General features: G+C 47.1%; 1 protein-coding gene across 13 annotated transcripts; it reads right to left on the bottom strand.

Annotated features, from left to right (window-relative positions):
- Nucleotides 1-515: 515 nt before the first annotated feature.
- On the bottom strand, nucleotides 516-18,234 carry SLC45A1 (solute carrier family 45 member 1). 13 transcript variants are annotated; one of them, XR_007506309.1, is made up of 10 exons: nucleotides 15,889-17,683; nucleotides 14,092-14,504; nucleotides 12,952-13,044; nucleotides 12,257-12,481; nucleotides 10,458-11,197; nucleotides 9,132-9,285; nucleotides 7,805-7,981; nucleotides 6,877-7,082; nucleotides 2,206-2,318; nucleotides 516-896 (listed from the first exon to the last, which is right to left on the bottom strand). XR_007506309.1 is itself a non-coding variant. In XM_049802462.1 (9 exons), the coding sequence occupies exons 2-9, from the start codon at nucleotides 14,489-14,491 to the stop codon at nucleotides 2,286-2,288; spliced, it is 2,028 nt and encodes a 675-aa protein (XP_049658419.1). In that variant the 5' UTR covers nucleotides 14,492-14,504; nucleotides 15,889-17,683; the 3' UTR covers nucleotides 516-2,285. The 13 variants fall into 13 exon arrangements, 12 of the variants coding, with proteins under 12 accessions (XP_049658419.1, XP_049658361.1, XP_049658430.1 ...); XM_049802462.1 differs by having other exon boundaries at nucleotides 516-2,318; XM_049802404.1 differs by lacking the exons at nucleotides 516-896; nucleotides 2,206-2,318 and adding an exon at nucleotides 18,163-18,234 and having other exon boundaries at nucleotides 4,168-7,082; nucleotides 15,889-16,244.
- Between the last annotated feature and the right edge of the window lie 1,451 nt (nucleotides 18,235-19,685).

A 19,685-nucleotide genomic window follows, 5' to 3' on the forward strand; every position in this document is an offset into this window, starting at 1 on the left:
GCAATGGCGCGAGTACTGCCAGCTTCCGTTTGCCCGCTGCGCTCCTGAAGTGTTTTGACTCCTGGCGCCAATTTACTGTCACAGGGCTGGCCCGTGGTCCAGGAGAGGCCTGGTGCAGACAAATGCACGTGGGACTGCAGCTGCGTTTCTGTTTAGTTTGTCCAGAGAGGGCCTGGGCCTGCTTGTTCGTTTACAAGCAGAAGGGAATGATTTCAGTCTCGGGTAAAGAGGGAGTGGGGTTTTCATGAAGTGAGGCGAGAGCCTTCATCAGGTTTTTTGACCCTATCCCGAGAAGCAAGAAACCCACTTAAGTCTCTCTCCTACCTTAGATATGCCTCTTGCTTTTGGGGATTTCCTTTGGCACAACTCTTAACACAACTCTACAAAGGTCAGGCAAAGACAAGTTTTCATTTTTACATCCCAGTAAGGCTTGTAGTGTAACCTCCCCAATAGAGGAAGAATAGACAAAACACTCTAAGAAAGGGGCTGGCTTGCTTTTAACAGAATCACAATACTGAGCATGGGCGGTTTTATTTCTGCTTACAGGTGAAAGATCAGATGATTAAAAACCGATTCGTTGAAGCGGATGAGGCTGTGAAAGGTGGTGTTGCTTTTCTAGTTGTCCCGCCTTCTTCCATGTATTTGATATGTACAGAGTCACATTTTATATAAAAATGGTGGCTGTACTCTGGTACAGGGTTTCTAGGAAGTTCCTCTCTAGCTTACTCTAGAGTTCCTTGCTTCAAAAGGTAAAGGTTTGCATCTGCACTGTTCTTCCAATCGTAATCTAAAGGTACCAGGCAGCTCTCCCTTTCTGGAGTTTTCTGCTTCGAACACAAGAACGTAGTCTGTAAGGTTTCTTTTGAGACAGTTTTGTGGAGGCCTGGCTTTTTTGCCTATTAAAAAAAAACCCCAAACTACTTTGTTATTAAATAAAGCATCCCATAATCATCCATGAGGCAGTAAAGCAGGTGCTTTCACATCCTTTTGAATACGGAAGTGCTACAGGGGTGCTCTGTAATGCAATAGGGTGAGTGGCTATTAGCATCAGACGCTGTTGCAAGACATAGTAAGAACACCAGGTAAATGAATGAAGTAATAAGAGGAGAGTCTGGCTGTGCTGAGGTAGTGCTTTCCGCAGTGGCTCCTCTCAGCTTTTCTCTTGGCCCCGTCCTCCCCCCCCTATTGTCTCAAGTCCCCTGCTAAGGCACCTGCTACACTGAGAAACAACATGCAACTGATCAGAGACTTACAGAAAACTGTGTGTTTCTCCTCACCTAACTCCTTCCTTGTCTGTGCAAGCGGTGGGCCTGTTTCTTTTTGTGGACCAAACAAGTAAGTAACTCAGGGTTCCTAAATTGCTGCACGTGGATCAGAAGAACAGTTTGTGCAACAATGCATAGCCTCTAGGCCACAGTAAACCCAGCCTGCCGTAGAAACAGTGGATTTTTCTGCGCAGATGCAGAGTACTGTGCATCAGTAGAGGACAGCCCCAACTTTAAAAAAAAAAAAAAAAAGGCATACTAAGCTTATAAAGCGTAATTCTCAAGCAGCTGCTCTGATGCTCTCAGTGGGTGAAGGCTGTGAACGAATTACAGAGCAATTCCAGTGTCTTGCAAATGGCGAGAGTGCAGTGCTGGAAAAAGGGTATGGCTGAGGCCTCTGGAGTTTGCTAGAGAAAACCAGTAGCAGTTAGCTATGACCACTGAATGCAGCTTTGGCTGTCGGCTGAACCTGCCTTTCAAGAGATTAGTTGATACTTTTCTTCAGAGCCACGATGACCTGTTGCTTAAGGGGGCTGTACGTGGGAACGTAACGGTACAGGGATCCAAGTTCAAGGGTGTATGTGTTGCTGTAGATGCTGCACTACATACTTTCTCTAGAGCAAGGGCTAGGGCAAAAGGAGAAAGAATTTTCCTTTTCTTGGCAGGAAGCAGCTATTAAACTCATTCAGCTATATTGTCACCTTCCCCTATTTCCCCTGAAAGTTGTGTGGGCTAAACAAAACAGCTGCATACAAGGAGTGAGCATAAGCCAGAAGCAGAGTATCACCAGGCTGACGCACAGCAAAAGTTAGGCTTGAAGAAAGCCACAAGGGAAGCTTGAATCTCTAGCATAGTAATTCCTCATAGCATTTGATAGCAGTACGGTTAAATTCCTCATTGTTTAAGTAGCTCTCGTAAGCTTGGTTAGCACCGTACTCACACAACCCAAAATCTTCATTTCTGCTCTGATGCTGTGATTTCCTCTGCTGGCCGTTCTGTTGGCTATTGCAACAAAATTTGTTATCCTTTGTTCGAGAAAGCTATTGCTGGATCCTAGAAAAAGCAAAAACAAAACAAACAAAAAAAGCTTACATACAGCTTATATATGCAGCCAAATACTGCACCATCCCCGTTGTAGACTGCTCCTCAGTCTGCAGACTGCTACTCTGTGCGTATTTCACATTTGAATTCATCTGATTAACATTACTTCATTGCCTGCTTTCTTCCTGCTCCTGGAATACTTCTGTGTTCCATACACCAGGCAAGCTGATGAAGCAGTCTCCCCTTTACTTACTGTTAACTATTAGTGCTATTTGGGTATTGGACTATGCTGTTGCCTTTGAGATCTAAAGTAAAACTCCTTGGCTAGCACTGTGGGAGGGAGTTTTAGGCAGCAAGCTGCACATGCCAAAAATTCTCATTATTCCATGCATTTACCATTTCTGCACAGGATATACAAGAGAGAGAGCGCACGTTGGCAAGGCTTTTAACATGAAGAACTCCTTGTACAGTGTAGAACGCTGTCTTCCCAGAACTTTCAAACCCGTTAGGCGACAGCATGGACAGCAATACCAAGGAATCTAAGGATTCTAGTAAAAGACTACTAGTCTGTCCCAGCGCTGCTGCCCTACAGCTTTTCCTGTTGTCTTGGGTGTTGCAGCCTGCAATTTGCCACCCTAAATGCAGGCCCACTTTCACTAGCACCTTCCCCTTCCACTCACCCTGCTTACAGAAGTGGCAGCCTGGGGCAGAGGAACAGCAATGGAAAGTTGCTGCAGCCAAATGAATCGTTATGTCTTAACAACCAGAGGTATGGAAAATGTCAATTTAGATAAATTAAACAGATGCTGGAGATCTCCCTTGGCATTTCAGCTCCAGTAGTCATAGAATTCTCAAGATGTTTATTGTACTTAATGCAATCCATTGGGTGGTGGTATGGTAATGGCATCTAAAAGTCTTGCTAAGGCTGTCATCCGATCTGAAGGCAGGAGAACATACAGTAAGAAAGCCACCTTTCACCTGAAGACAAATTCTTTTTTTAATAAAATAAAGTGCATCTCCTGTAGAGTACCAGATGACTAACTACTTGTCAGTAGAAAATAAATTGTCTAGACTCTTTTCAAGCAGCTCCCAATATAGCTTTTCTTTTTTTTTTTTTTATATATATATATACAGTCATGCAATTTTATTTGATTCTTGAGAAGACTTATTTTCTTCATTCAAGGATACAGCAAACGTTCCAAACTCATTAGGTTGTCTTTTTTGAGAGACATGGCAGAGGTCAAGTGAACTGCAGGCACACACGCTGAAATGGTTACAGCTAGCTTAATTACAAACGTGAGACAATTGATTAGGTGCTTTCTCCGTCCCCCTCCCCATTTTCCCTACTTATGTACCTCTGTTATAAATACATTTACGAACATCCACAAATAATTGCCATCAAGCAACCTTTAATGATAAGGACTTAATCAAAATGAACCTTTAGGCACTGCTGAAGAGATTCAACTACAGCACGGTGTAAAATCACTTTCCTGCCTAAACTCATGCATCTTACTTCTAAACAGCAGCTTGCAGATTTACAATATTTGAAGGGTTTGGATTCCAAAAGGTAAACATCACTTTGCAGCTCACAGTTCAACAGTGACCACATACAGTAATTTCTGTAAAACACAAAATGTATGACAAAGGAAGAGAATAAGCAAGTAAGCAGTGCCTCTTCTTTAAGTTAGTTTCTATGGATTTGATGCGACTTCCAACTCTGCATGATGGTGGCAGGCTCTGGGTTTTTTCCAGACACCACCAGTATTACTCAAAGCCCCAAATTGACATACATTGATGTTGACTTAAAAGTACTATGTATGTAAACACTACATAAGTACATATGCAAAACAAAGTCCATATCCTGTAAAATAGAAAATGTGATACATATTCTATTGGGCAATGCATACAGGCAATAGCAGTAGTTTTATAACTACATAAATGTATTTCATCAGGTTATTTACATAGGGAAGCAGAGACAAACATTACCATCAAATACATTGATTTCATCAATTCTGTGAATCTTTTTAAGATCCTCACTTGCAACAAAATGATCTGCAACTCCAGCTACCTAGGAAAGTAAAGTGCTCATGATCCATTTAGTGCAATAATGCTACAAAACTTAAGAGGAGAAAACATTTTAAGAACTAGTACCGCATTAGCTAGTGGGACCAAACCAAAAAAAAAAACAAACAAACAAAAAAAAGAAAAATAATTTTTTAGTTTAAGGTCAATAAGGAAGAGAAATTAAGGTTACACAGCAGACCAACAAGAAAAGAAAAATTCTCCAAAGTCAAGTCTTTAGATTGTCAGAAATCGAAGTGCCAAATGTGCAGTTTCTCAGGCTATTCTGTTCCAGCTTGATCCTGAACATTCTTGGAGACAGCTGTCCCATAATCCAGGAAACAGCATGTCACAGATACTCCTGCAGATATGGCACTACGTAAGCCCAAACAAAGAAAAATGAACAGACTCACCAATCTGACAGTCCTTTACCTCTGAGTGCTTAACTTCAGCGTTCCTCCATTTAAGTAAATAGCGAGTAGCATGAAACTTGCTTCTCAAATAAAAAAAAGTAATACTCAGGGACGGATGCTAAAAACAAGGGGTTCTTATAAGCTGTGCATTATGCTTTCAGCATTGGGGTATAGTAAGCCACAACAGCTAAAGATTGCACAAGTTATTTCATCTTGGCATCACAGATCAAGCACCAGAACAAACTTAGGTGAACAGTCAAGTACAACTCATTTAAAAGGCGTGGCACTCCAGAGAAAACCCTTCTTCTGCACCCAAAGACAAGGTGAGCAAAAATAACCTCCAGAGGGATGCCATGCACAGCACACATAAACACCAAAATGCCCTATCAGCCTTGGTAAACCTTGTCTGTCTACCCAAATACAGAGGCAGGCTGACAGGGATCCTAGAAAGTTTTATTTCTGTTTTCGTCTTTGCTCTCAAGACTTAAAAGACTCCCGGGCTTAACTGGAACTTATATGAGACCTCACACTTGCCACCTTCTAAAATCAGAATAATTAAGAATTCTCACAGATAATGAAACCCAAAGCCCTTTTTTACTAGTTTCAGTGAGAGATGGAAGATGCAGCTGTAGCTGACTAAAAGTACTTAATCACTGATCCCATGCAGATTTTAAAATGTCACAAGGTATAATTGAATGAAAAACAAGGATGATGTGCTACAGGCTTTCACACAAACGATTTTTCTTACATTCTCAACTTTGAGAGTAAGCTTCTACCCAAAGGAAGTTGACGCAAAAAGACCCTTCTCCCCAAAGGTGGCTTATGGACAACTGCCTGTCCTCCTGCTAAGTCATCACAAGCCCTTGTAGTCTTAGTTAAAAGTCTAACGTGGAAGCAAATATGCACATATTGGCAACCACCACCGTGGACCACAGCCAGAACCTACAGAGCAGGGTTTGCAAGCCAGGCCGCTGTGGTTTCACCCCACAGTGGCTTCTTGGAGCAGTTCTGCTGGCGGGAGCTCTACGCACCCAGGAGCCTGGCTGTGGCACTTGACGGAGTAGTTAAGCCACCTGAGCAAAACCAGTCACTCTCTGCCTTTCCCAAGTTTTGAAAAGCACCCATCCAGAGCCAGGCCTACCACGGGCAGAGACCGGGACCCGCAGGTTGGCCCCGCTACTCCCTGAGGCCTCGCGGGAGCCACCACTGCCCTCGGCAACTGAGGGCCGGGCTGCTCCACCGGGCTGCGAGATGGCACCTTCCGCCCACGAAGCCGGCGGAGCACTGCAGCCGCAGCGCTCCGGCAGCGGCAGTGCCTGCAGCGGCATGTGCAGCCCCGCAGCTCGCTGCCGCCCGAGAGATGGTGCTCGCCCTGCCCGGGCGCCAGGCTTCCGGGTCCCCTGCCTCAGGCCAGACAATGCCACTCGTCCCGCCGGGAATGACCGACGGCACCGCGGGGCAGCTGGAGGGAATGGCCCCGCGCTGGCACCACCGCTTCCCGTTGCCGTGGCCCTAGGGGCACAGACGGGCCTTTGCCGCCTCAGGGAAAGGATGGGCGGTGCCAGGTGCCACCAACTCGCCCCTCAGCTCCAGCGGGCAGGGGAAAGCTCGGCGAAGCCAGTGCAGACCTTCTCGCCGTTTGCCAGGCCCACTGCTGCCGTCCCGGGGTGGGACAAGCCCACCGTGCCATGATGGGGAGGCCAAGGGCGACGCAATGAGGCAGCGGAGGCTGTGGCGGCTTCTCCCATTTATTCGTTCCGCGCGCGGGGCAAGAGCGGGCGCTGCTCCTCGGCGGGTGGCAGCTCCTCGGCGAGCGGCGACTCATAGGTGACGCAGAGGGAAGAGAAGAGACAGCCCAGGAAGGATACCAGGCTGGCGAAGTACATGGCGCCGCTGGCGCTGCCCACAGCCGCCGTCAGCGGCCCCATGGCCAGGGCCACGAGGATCTGTGCCAGGAAGTACTGGCAGCTCAGCAGGGAGATGTCAACGCCCATCCCACGCCGCGTGCCCTCCGCCTGCGAGCCTACGAACTGTAGGGGACACAGCGTAAGGGGGCGCAGCGGAAGCCCCTCTCCCCTCCCCAGCCTGGGGCTCACCTCGCAGCTCTGGTAGTAGTCGCAGAGCAGGGAGTAGGGCAGCGTGCAGAGCGTGGCAAAGAGGATGCCGTAGGTAGCGCAGAGTGACAGCACTATGTAGACGTTTCTGGAGAGCGTGGCCAGCCCCGTGCCCAGCCCGAAGGCCAAATAGGCCACAAAGTACAGTGTCCGTGTGCTGAACCGCTCCTCCAGCTTCTCCAGTGCAGCTGCAAGACAATGGCATGGCATTCGGGGTGAACCGTGGCCCTCCCCGACGCTAGCCCATCATTCAACCCACGGGGTGCACTTTCAGGCCCCACAGCCCAGCTTTTAGGCAGCCACATCTCAGCGGCAACCGTTACACCTTTGACTAACTGGTGGCTCACACGTGAATGCCAAGGACCCCCCTTCCAAACTCCACTGCCACAATGCAGCCTTGCTGCCCTACATGTGGAGGACGCGGCAGAGCTGAAGGCTGGCAGTGCCCCTGTCCCAGAGGGGTAAATGGGAATTGGGGGGGGGGGGGGGGGGGGGTTGGAGGGGGTGGCAGGGGGAGGGCGGACGCATGACACACAAGGTGCTGGCGTGGTGCACGATACCGGGGCCTTCTGCTGAGGGCACACAGGCACTAAGGGCTGCTGCGCCAGAACTGTGCCTACGGTGGCTGCGTGTATTTCTGGATTCAACGTACATTGAAAATGCCACTTGTGAAAGGAACTATATACTAACAGAGATCTGTTTTCACCAGACTGCTGACCTCATCTGCTGTCAGTGCAGGCCAAGCTAACTAGCAGAGATAATACGGTGAAAAAGAACACTCTGCTTCAGCACTCCTGCCATGTGGTAGGCTACGTGCAACATAAATGGTGGACTACTTGTTGCAGAAACACCGCTTAAAGAACGGGTGCATCTTTCTCACAGCAGTGGTTAAGATGGCTGTACTAAGTACCTGAATAGAAAGCAGCACTGAATGCATAGATGCACATTCCCCAGCAGCCCATGGTGACCCCAGCGTTGTACTTCTGATACTCATCTGAGTTGTGAGGCGCTTTCGGATTCCCTTGAAACACTACTTCTCCCATGAAGTCGGTATAGAAGAGTAACATCCCCTCAAACGAAAGCCATCCTGAAAGAAGCCAGAAGTAGCCCATTAGGATTGCAGAGTATCTGTTTCCCCTTGTCAGCTTAGGGGATGGTATTAGCTATATTGCAAATTGCAACCGAAGACAGGTTGTGCAACATCGGTATTGCATAATGTTCAGCCACATTTATCTGAGACTGCTGTTCCCTGTGCATTATGCTACCATGTTTGCCAAAGACGTTCAGGATTTTAAAGACCAAGAGTTACCCTTTGAATGCCTAAGTGGAATCCTAGAGGCTGACTACAGGCCACAGAATACTGGTTTAGCAAGACAGAAAAATAGATTACAGCAGTCTGAGCTGCCTTCAGGTTTTGACAGGACACAACGCTCAGTTTCACAGAGTGTCTCATGACATCGTCATTTCAGGTTGCTGTTGTCCTCCCACACAGAACTGGAAGGAGTGCTTCTTATGTCATGGTTGCAGTCTCTAGAGCGCCTCCAACACAGTTAAAAACTCCTACTCACAAACCAACGTCAGGGCCACTGATGCAGGCAATCTCTTAATTCCTTTCACAGCCAATGAGTATTAACTACCTGTTACCTTCTGACCAATTTTGTGTAAACTGGATTGCTTGCAAGCCCTTCCTAACCATCAGTCACGCACTGGTAAGCTTAAAGGTAACAGTGCAGTGGTTATGGGCACTCCTGCAGTGTCATGTTCCGCACCTGTTCTGGGACCCCCTATACACAAGCTGTTAAAGGGAGGAAAGTGAACGCCGGTCTCAGGTGTGAGCAGGGAAATACAACTAATCTCATCTTTCTGCTCAATAATGCCAATTTCAGATCACTAAAAAAAAAAAAAAAAAAAAAGAAGGTCAATAGTTTCAAGTTCTTCGATCAGTGGAGTTTGTCATTCTGTTGTAAATATCCATTTAACAGATGTGATGATTTAGGCCATTGTTATTCCCTCTCAAGGAATGTAGGCTTTACTGTTTTGTTGGGTTTTGGGTTTTTTTCCCTTTCTCAGTGTTCTAAGAAACTAAATACCAGAAAGTACCTTATTGGTGAGTGTACATGGAACAAATCATGTCCCTTTAGTTAGCAGCTATTGCAGCAATAGATAAAATACTTAAAAACATTCACCCGAGGTAGACTTGACTTTACACTGAAAGCAAGACGGCACTTTCTGAATACCTAGGAAGTGGTTGATGCAGAGGTTCCGAAGAGCCTTGGGCATCTGGCAGATGGTCGAACAAAGAAGTTTCACGGAGAGTGGTTGCTCAGAGGTGTCACCTGATCCATTCAGCTCGCTCTCATACTTAACACCATTCAGCAAGATATTAGCAACCTGCACCATAAGAACTCCCAGGTCAACAAAGACAGTAAAACATTCTTTGAGCAAACCTATGCAGTATTACACCCCTATCTGACCACCTGAAAGTTAAACTCTGCTGCTGCAGTATGTTAACTTGGAGATGAAGAACAGTGTATTTAGCTAAGCTGTAAATTCAGCCTTTGAACAAGTGTTAAATGGCAGCACTGCGCTGCAGCTTTCAGTATACTTGAAACAGTACTCTTCACTTTTCTAGGGTATTTGGCAACCACATCCAGATGCTAGCATAGGGAAGGCATAAATTCCACTGCATTTAATAGGAGCTGTACCCACATTCAGGTGGATTTGGTTCCTGAAGTTTTAGAGACATCGAGGAAGAAGAGGCCAGTTTAAATTGAAACACATTCTCACTGCCTGCTAACCTTGATGCTCAATCTCTATGTGCACAGCATGTAAAATTCTGGCCCTGATGAAGTCTCCTCTCACAAACTGGGTCCAAGTACAGCAACAGCAACAAATAAACAAAACAAAACAAAGCAAACAAACAAAAAAACCACCACTACTACCACCACCACCCAAAAAAAACCAAACCAAAAAACAACACGACAGTTTACCTCATCCCGGATCATAAAAAAATGGGCCAGCATACAGAGGTCTCAGACATTCCAAGTTATCATCAACAGTGGGAGGTGAGATCAGAGTCTTATCCCTGGGTAAGGGAAACCTCACCTCCCTGATGGAACCAGATGTAATGACTGCCATAAGGAGAAGCTCATGGGAGAATCCTATCCCTGGCCCTATCTTGCGGGTATTTCTGTGGAAAGGGAAGATACAGGCTCAATAAAAATGTGTCTTTTTTCTGCTCTCACGTGGTAGGTCCCTGGGTGGTGAAGCAGGGCTAAAAATACTGACCTAACTTTCACATGTGGCCCGCTGAGAGCGGAACGCTCCCATTTCTGCCATCTTAACAAAGACAGTTGACAGACTGCCAGTCATAATTCACATCCTACCCACTATTTTACCAATAAAGTCATAGCAGGTATGCTGTTCCCATAATGACTTTTATGAGCAAACTATCGTGAGCATTCTTTAATAATGAATTTGTGCACCACACATTTAAAAATATATGAAGAGATTAAATGAATGCTCAGGTTTACGTGGTCATATCATTGATGTTCTGCTCTTACCTGTTGGCTGAAGGTTACATTTCTTCTTCTGCTATTTTCTGGACAGTGTCCTGTTACGATATCCGGAATGGCCAAGGTCTGAGGTCTTTTCAGGATCCCTGACGACCGTGGCTTTGTCGCATCCAGTGAGCCCACTCTTAGCACCTCGCCATCAGGCCCCGGCGTTATGCTGCTCTCCCCTTGCTCCAGAACTCCATTTTCTCCTTGGTAACAGCCATCAGGCACCCGAGGAAAGCTGACGCTGACAGGCTGCCTGGGCAAGCTAGCTGGAAGTGCCAAGTAGCTGTTGTGCCCGCCTGTAAAACAGTCTATAAGCACGCTGTCAATATTTGAAGTCCCAAATGATGATGCAAACTCATTAATTCCCGTCAAGGAATTATCTCTGCTGACAAAACTGCCATATTTGGGCGTAAGTGGGCTGAGGGGGGAAACTGGACTCGTAAAACTTGCATATAAGTGAGCTGAGTTATGAGAAGCAAAGTTTTCATTTACACCCTCCTCAAAGAAGAAAGGTGGAGAAGGAGGGAGAGGAAGACTTGGACTCTTCATCACCTTTTTCTTCCTGCTAAAGGACTTTAAGGGTCTTTCTGGAATGCTAATTAGAGTCAGCACAGTAGTGACAGTCAGTATAACTGAGGTGAAGACATAGATGACGCGAAGTTGCCCTCCCACAGCTTTTCCAAAACTGGTTTTATCCCAGTGTATTCCTCCAACAACATAACCAAAGCCACCTCCAAGACCTGGTGGAAAAACAGAGCTGAGATTATCTTCCCTAGCCAATCCTGGAAGTCAGTAACAGCACCATTTGTCTAATGATTTGTGAGTAGAATCCAACGTGTTACTTCTGTTCTACTACTCAACCCCTCTTCAATTCAAATGCAGTAATAAACGGTTATCCGCGCCACAAGGACAGTCTGGATGTACAAACACAGTACAGAAAGAGAGAGAAGGTCAGTGCTGTAAAAGTGATGATACAAAAAATTAAAAATGGTAGTTCTTTCTCTGCCAAGAACAAACCACTTTACCTTCAGCTATTTCAGTCCGTAAAAGAGAAGTGTCCACCAGCCTCGTGGCAAGGCTCTGCAATCAGTCAGCTAAGACTGTCTTCCTGAAAGTAAGTGAAAATCCATTTTCCTCACTCAGTTAGAGGAACACAGATATAACTGCGTCCAAGACAGACCGAATCACTTCGGAAGCGTAGCAAGATCATTACTCAGCAACACGTTGACAGCATACAAAACTGCCACTGCATTACTACCAAATGAACACAGAAGGTCTGAGGGCACCGGATACCTCTCTCACTCCATTCACGTGGTGAAAGCCTTACAACACTGTCCTTTCTTTCTTATGAACGCATTCAAGACTGTGAAAGAGTCTCCTGATGGAGAGGAAAACTAGACTAGGGCAGTATGGCAATTGAAGATGACAGCAATGAGGGATCATAGCACCCAGTATGCACTTTCCCCTCCAGCAGGGCGACTAAAAAAAAGGCATTTTCCACACCTGCAGGAAGCCAAACCTCCTCCCTCAAGGGATAATTTTGTTTCCATAGGTGTCATAAGTGACGTAAGGGACCTTCAGATGAACAACCCTGGACTGCATCTTGTTTGACTTTTGGTAGTTACAAAAGCCTTTTACAGAAAGCAAAAGTTTGTTTTCAAAGTTAATTAGTGCTACTCTCCAGGTATTTGGTTATTATGCTTATACAGGAAAAGACCAGCGATTTACACTTGGCTTTCTCACAGCAGGGCTTGTTTACTTAGGGGTCACGTCACCCAGGAAGCACCAAGAAAGCATACCTGCTAACAAAGCGTGGATGTTGAGGCCCCTGTCTTGATCCACTGGACTGCATACATCCATCATGTAGGCATGACTGGGATTGTCTGCTGAATCTGCACTGAAGTCCATGAGGACAACACCACAGACCGTAAGAATGATTCCCCATTTGTGGTTATTTGCAGTGTCAGACAAGGCAGTCCCTATATCTTTGCCATTCAGCATAAGCGAGAGCCCAAGCAACGCTCCTGGGAATAAAACCAAATCAAAATCAATCAATCAACTGCTTGTAAGCAAAAAAACCTGCATCACTCCATGATCCAAAAGCACTGTACTAACTGCACAGCCTTGCGGCCATCACTATTGCTTTTGTTCAGACCACCACAGTCTGGGGAATGAACGTGGCTTACAGGATATACATAATCCCTTTCCACTGTTCAAGCTTACAAATGTCTGGAGTTGTTTTGTTGACCAAAGAAAAACATTCTTGACCCTCAAAACACCATCTCTTCAGACTCTGGCAAGAGAAGCTTTTATGTGTGGATCTCCGGCTGCCAAAGCATCACCTCGGCGCCACTCACCACCTTCTTCAGACCCACAATACCCAACACTTCTGAGGCATTTTGTTCAGCCTAGTGCCACAGGGGATATCACAGAAGAGAGATGTGCAGTGTTTCTACTTTACAAGTGTTATCCCCATAGTTTCTAAAAGACACACCTACTGCCAAGACCAGAATGAAAGGTCTTCTCCTCCCGAATCTTGATGTGCATCTGTCACTCCAGGCCCCCAGCAAAGGCTGCAGCAAAAACCCTAGAAAAAAAGGAATCACCAATAAGTAGCATTTTTCTACAAGCCTGTTTCACAGGGGAGTTAAAATAGGTAGCTTAAAAGGCAGCTAAAGGCAGGACACCATAGCATAGCGATATCCCCAGTTGGTACTAGTCACCCAGGTGCACAAACAGTGTACTGCCTGGCATTTCCCAGGTTGGGGACTGAATAACATAATGTGCCGCTGCTTACTGTCATGGCGGTTCACTCTGCATCATTAATACTGCAGAATGTGACATCAGGTGGAGAGTAAAAGTACAACAGTTATATGTTCTAAAGGACTCTGTTCCTTACAAGCTAGTTCATTTACCTCATCTTAGATGGGAGATCCCCTGCAAATTAGCTTGGAAGATAGCAGGAAGTAAGCATGCAAGTTGGAAAGGTGCCTGTATTACCCTGGGCCAGCCTGTGAGTAGGGGCCTACCTACTCTCTTCTTCTGAAGCACATCCCACGAGTACAAGAACAGGCAGAACAAAAGTTTCCAAGTGGTAATAGCCCATCCTATGGTTCTTCCCATAGTAAGGGATATGCCCCCAGCCCTGCCTCCTTGCTAAGGCAAGTAAACCAATGCCCACAACAGTAGTGGTCGACAGTCTTTCATCATTAGAACACCTCATTTGTTTCAGAAAGTTAAACAGGAGAAGGCAATCCCACTCTGCTTTTTTCACACACCCTTGGGAACTGTCTCTGTATGCTTTTTTTTCATAGGGCCATAAATGGATACACTGATCCTCTTTTGCTAGTTTTTATATATAGGAACAGAATAACCAAAGCTTACCCTTGCACAAGATGTAAGAGGTTGAGAAGCTGTTAAAAAGAACATACCTTTTGATCACACCAGGCCCATTTCAGGCAAAACATAGCAAGAGTTACTCTCCATTCAGTTATCTAAAATTATGGCTAGGGCTTCTTAACCTCGAGAGCACACAGAATGTAATTATGAACAGCTACGGTAGAGAAAATAAAAACATATAAACCCCATGTAGCAGAAGAAACAAGAGGGAAGAAATAGAGTAAAGAACAGTTACCTAATATAGGGCTGATGAACCACACCATTCCATACAGTTGGTCTGGAAGCCCCATTTGAAGCAGCACAGGGGTAACATAGGCTGTTTCCATGGCATAGCTGAACTCAAGCCCAAAGAGAATGCACCCATTAAACAGGAGTTCTAGGAAAGACCTCTGAGGCTGGAGATCCCCAAAGTCAATCAAATCAATAGGACATGGAGTATTTGGTGGTGGTGGTGGTGAAGGGCGGATGTGTTTTCTCCTTTTTGGGTGTCTCTTGAAGTTGTTAGCCCTGTGACTTATGTGCCGTGTGACCGATCCAGAATAGCCTGGAACTTGTGACCTCCAGATTTCCTGAGAAGCCACACTTGGCAAGAGTGCAGCATCACTGACAGGGGTTGTTGCAGATGGTGGAATCATCACGGGTAGGCGTCTGGAAGAAAAATAGCTCAGAATAAAATGGTTGAGTAAGAAAACTTTGCTTAATTTCACTTCCTGAAGTCTGAGCCATTTCTCAAACACTTCACATACTGAGTGCAGCCTTTGTATTAGTTATAACCTTTTCTCTCCATCTCTTGACATGAGGCATATACGTCTTACGGGCACGTCTCCTCTATCTTTGCACAAATGAGACACCAGAGATGCTATCTTGCTTACCTGGGCATTGCCTACCATCATTGGGGATTAAGATTGTGTCATGGTTTCACCCTAGCCAGCAACTAAGCACCACGCAGCTGCTCACTCGCTCCCCCCACCCAGCGGGATGGGGGAGAGAATCAGAGGGAAAAAGGTAGAACTTGTGCATTGAAATAAGAACAGTCGAACAGAACAGAAAGGAAGAAAATAATAATAACAACAATAATAAAACGACAATAATAATGAAAGGATTGGAATATACGAAACAAGTGATGCACAATGCAATTGCTCACCACTCACTGACCGATGCCCAGTTAGTTCCCGAACAGCGATTCCCCTCAGGCCAACTCCCCCCAGCTTATATACTGGGCAAGATGTCACATGGTATGGAATACCCCTTTGGCCACTTTGGGTCAGCTGTCTTGGCTGTGTCCCCTCCCAACTTCTTGTGCCCCTCCAGCCTTCTCACTTGCTGGGCACGAGAAGCTGAGAAACCTTTGATTTAATATAAACACTACTTAGCACCAACTGAAAACATCAGTGTGTTATCCACATTCTTCTCATACTGAATCCAAGACATAACACTATATCAGCTACTAGAAAGAAAATTAACTCTATGCCAGCTAAGACTGAAATATTTAAAACAATTAGCAGTCAGACATGTCACGCTTCCCAGGAGTTCCCATAACAGCAATAGTTTTACATTTATCTGCAATTCACTTGAGCTAAATTAAGATGAATCGAGACCTCAGTCTAAGTTTACAATAAAGCAAAGCTGTGGCTTGGCTGCAGATTCAGGCCCCTGCTGCAATGTGAAATCACCTTTCAGTACTGATCTACCATTCCTGCTGCCTGTGCTCAGGCCGAGACTTAATGCAAAACTTTTTTCGCAATGACTGAGTTTGGTTTTCTTCCTATTTATACACCTGAACTCAGCAGAGATGCTCTGTTGCAAGGACAGGGTCTGATTCTCTGCTTCTTGCTGGTTCTATTTCTATAAGACTTTACTGGAGCACCCAAAGAAAGTGTTTTTGAAGTTCAGACTTCAAGCTGAACACCACACAAGCTGAACACTCGGATGAGGTCAGCTGACAAGAAACACACTTGGAACCAGAAGCCAACATCATTTTTCAGTGCAGGAATTGAAGTTTCAAACTAATTCCTGAGAAGAAGATACATACCCCACAAGCCACTCTCAGCACTGCTACTCCTCTCTCAGAGATGAATGCCATTAAAGGGCTGAACAGCCTCCTTGGGTCTCATCAGAATCGCTCCTGCAGCCAAAGCACGCATACTGTGGTGGGTAAAACAGCCAAATGGGTTCCAAAATAGCATCTCAGGATAGACGTCGACAGATCTGCTGAATTAACGAACCGCATGTGATTTCTTGCCTCTTGTTGCCAGAAATGGAAACAGCTCGTAAGTGAAGTCTGACCTTTTCTTTATGCTTTCTTGCCCACGGACCAAAGGCTGCTGCTGCACAAGGATGGCTCCACATCACCCCACACCTCTTCAGGAAAACCCCCACAGCTGCACACTAGTAAGCAAAAGAAATATCTTACTTTTTTTTTTTCACATTTGCCTGAGGAAAAGAATCCCACCTGTTCTGCTCCTTTGGCTGTACAGAACTCCCACAAATCTCCCATATTCTGCTACTTTCTCTGGCATATTTCACGCACCAGTCTTTCTTCCTGTAGCTTTTAGTCTACGCAGCACCATTCTTCCCTGCATATCCCCAACCACTATCAAAAGCAGAACTCCGCAAACCCACGTTTACCATCACATTGACGCAATGGTTGTTAAGCATGGTGGGATGATGCCCTAGACAGAACGATCCCCAGCTTCACGCAAACATCCAGAGACATTGCACAAAGCAAAATTGAACGCCAAGCACCTCACAGAAGACTGCAGTTGGCATAACTTGACTGTATTTGGGGCCTGAGGGAGAGGAGGAAGGGTGGGAAAGAACAGACATCTACTGAGGCATTGCTAACATTGTACCCCGGGTTTCCTCAAGATGGCTCCTCTTCAGACGAAGATGCATACCATGTTAAGAGAGAAGAACAAACAATTCATAATTGTAACTACACGCCTTGACAACCCCCATCTCACAAGGCACCAACAGCAAGCTGCATTTTCTTGGGAAAGCTCATTAGACACAATGTCACCTACATAGACCAACAGAAGGAGAAGCATATGGAGACTTTGTAAAGATACCTGCACCGGTGTTCCCCTTGACGCTGTTTTAACAAATTACTGAAAACTTCTTATGACCCATGTCTTCATAAGGAAAGTCCTTACTTTGCAGGAGTACCTTTATCAGCCTTCAGATCAAAGTAATGCCCTAAAGATGACAATTTCTTAAAAATTAGGAGACAGATACCAGAAAAAAAAATAAAGAAAACCTAGTCAGATTCTCGACGGATGCTCTAACGACCCTTTCACAGAGACGTGACAATACAGCTCTGCTAGCACTCCCCTTCACCACTGATACACCTTGCCATTTGTACCCAGGGTGTTGATCTCACTCTATTAATCTATTAGTTTAATTTCGTCCTAGGTCCTCCTTCATCTTCCTGCTCTGTAACGCGCCTTGCAAGCAAATCGTATCGGGAGTTGTAAGCAGCAACATTTTAGTGACAGAAGGAAAGAACCCCTCTGTGTGGCTCAAAAGCACAGGTGATCTGCAACCACTTGGAACTAAAGGCCGTTACTGACAGCATGTCACTGGTCCAGCAGAAAGCCTGCGTAGAACTGTGAGCTGAGCCCATACTCCTCACCACCCACTTTCCTCAACTTTCAAATTGTTCACCAGAGAGCATCTTCAAAAGACTTAAGCCTGTCCTCAGGTGAACCTACCCTACGATCGCAAGAGCTTCAAAGCCAGGAACCTCTCCTTCAGCGTGCAAAACAACGACGTGGCCCTTAAGCTTTCACTGTCAGCAGTCATTTGTGATTTCTGGTACCCGACATTTGTCATACCAACAACTGCGCATCTCAAACTGCAGGGCCCTGGCGACGCCGCCTCTGCCGCCCGCAATCCGCACAGTCAAACCGGCGCCCGCAGCCAACACGCGTGGCGGGCAGGGATCGGCCGTCACCGTTCCGCCGGGGCACCTCTGCGCCGAAAACGAGTTTTTTTCCTTCTTCGCCAGAACCCGGTCCCGGTTTCGCTGCGGCGGGTACCGAGGGCTCCGAACGAACCACAGACATCAGCATCGCAGGGAAAGGCCGACCCCGAGCCGGCGCTAGGGCCGCGGCCTCCCGTACGCCCCTGTGGGCCGAGAACGAGCCGCGCCGCCTAGCGCTGCGCAACCGCCCCGGGCCCGGGCCCACCGTCCGCCCCGAACGGGAGGCGCGCCCGGAGCCGCCAGCGCGCAGCGACCCCCGCCCCGGCCCGCCCGGCCGGCCGGCCTTACCACCAGCGACCCCCGCCCCGGCCCGCCCGGCCTTACCTCCAGCGGCGCCCGGCCCGGCCCGGCCCCGCACTGCGCCGTGCGCGGTGACGCCGCCCCAGCCCCGGTGACGTCGATCCGCGCGGCGGCCGCCCCCCCGCGCCGCCGCCGCCGCCGCACGAGCGGGCTCCGGGGCGGCGCTGGCGCGAACGCGCGAGCGTGCTCCGCCCCCCCGGGCCGGCGTCGGGGCCGGCGTCAGGACCGGGGCCGGTGCGGCCCTGCGGGACGAGCCCTCCCGGCCGAGGCAGGGGTCAGCGCGGCGCCGGCTAAGAGAGAGCTCGAGGGTCCTCCGGCCGGGCTCCCTGCCGCCGCCGCCCCGCTGCCTCCTCGCGAGAAGCGCCCTCTTTCTGTCGCGATGCTCGCCCCCGACAGGCGCGAGCTGCCCTGCTCCGCGTTGGCGCTGGAATCGCAGGGGAGGCGGGTCGCGGTAGGGAGATTTCTAGGTGGTTTTCGGCAGGCCCGTAGAGCAGATGCCGTAGATGACGCTGCGCTTTTCTAATCAACAGTAGCGCTCAGTCTTCCCTTCCCTGGGTAAGGCGCTCTGGCACTTTTGTTTTACAGCGCTGTATTTTGTGCTCACGTTCCAAATTTCCTCATGGCTTGCAAAGAAAGAGGTCATCATGTAGTGCGGTCTGCTCTGTATGTTTTTAAAAAACTTGAAACTCAGGGCATTAAGGATGCTTAATTCTATCTCCAGAGGTTACCGTAACACCACATGAATCCTTAGTATATATTAGTATTTAGCTCTTGTAGAATTTATTGGAGCAGAACGATGGCTTCCGTCCACAGAAATCACTAGTCGCAGTAGGAATAGAAGGTATTGCGCCATTTGTCCGTAGAAAACTAGCTCTCCTTTACATGGTAGGTGTGGTGCAAGAACAACATCTGAAAAAGATGCCAAAGAGCGCTCTCTGAAGCAGGTGGGGTTTAGCTAGTGCACAGGTTCATATAAAGCCCAACAAGAAATTGCAAGAAATCAGGGTAATCTTGCAGCACTCGAGGACAGGTGCAAGAGACCACTGAACATTGTTGTCACCATGGATTCCCTGTCACCTGAACTGTGGGTTTCAATTTTTTTATGTCAGTTTGGCCGTTATATGGGTCAAGTATCATTTGCCAGTGTTTATGTAATCCAAGAGCAGTGTAAAGGACCTATTTACATCACTAAGGGTTATTCACTCACAGCACAATGACATTCACAGGGCAGAAGAGGGTTTGTATTGGTCTAAATTAAAAGTGGGACTGGGTTCCTCACCTATCCTCACAAATGTTCTTCCTCAAAACCACATCCCAACCAGCACATCAACAGTCACGGCAAAACTCTTCCCTTTACTGCTTTCTAAGACAGGGGCCTGTGTAAGCACGTTGTTCCCAAACTGACCGCAAGATACATGCCTAATTCTGCCAGACTAGGTAAAAAAGCGGGCATGAAACTTGTCAAGCACCAGCACTGTTGCTCTCAGCTATTTGATCCAAGTTCACCTTTTCACCTCCTCCTTTGCCCATGTCAAAATGCTCATGCA

Source organism: Accipiter gentilis, chromosome 1 (genome assembly GCF_929443795.1).
Source record: "Accipiter gentilis chromosome 1, bAccGen1.1, whole genome shotgun sequence".
NCBI lineage: Eukaryota > Metazoa > Chordata > Aves > Accipitriformes > Accipitridae > Astur > Astur gentilis.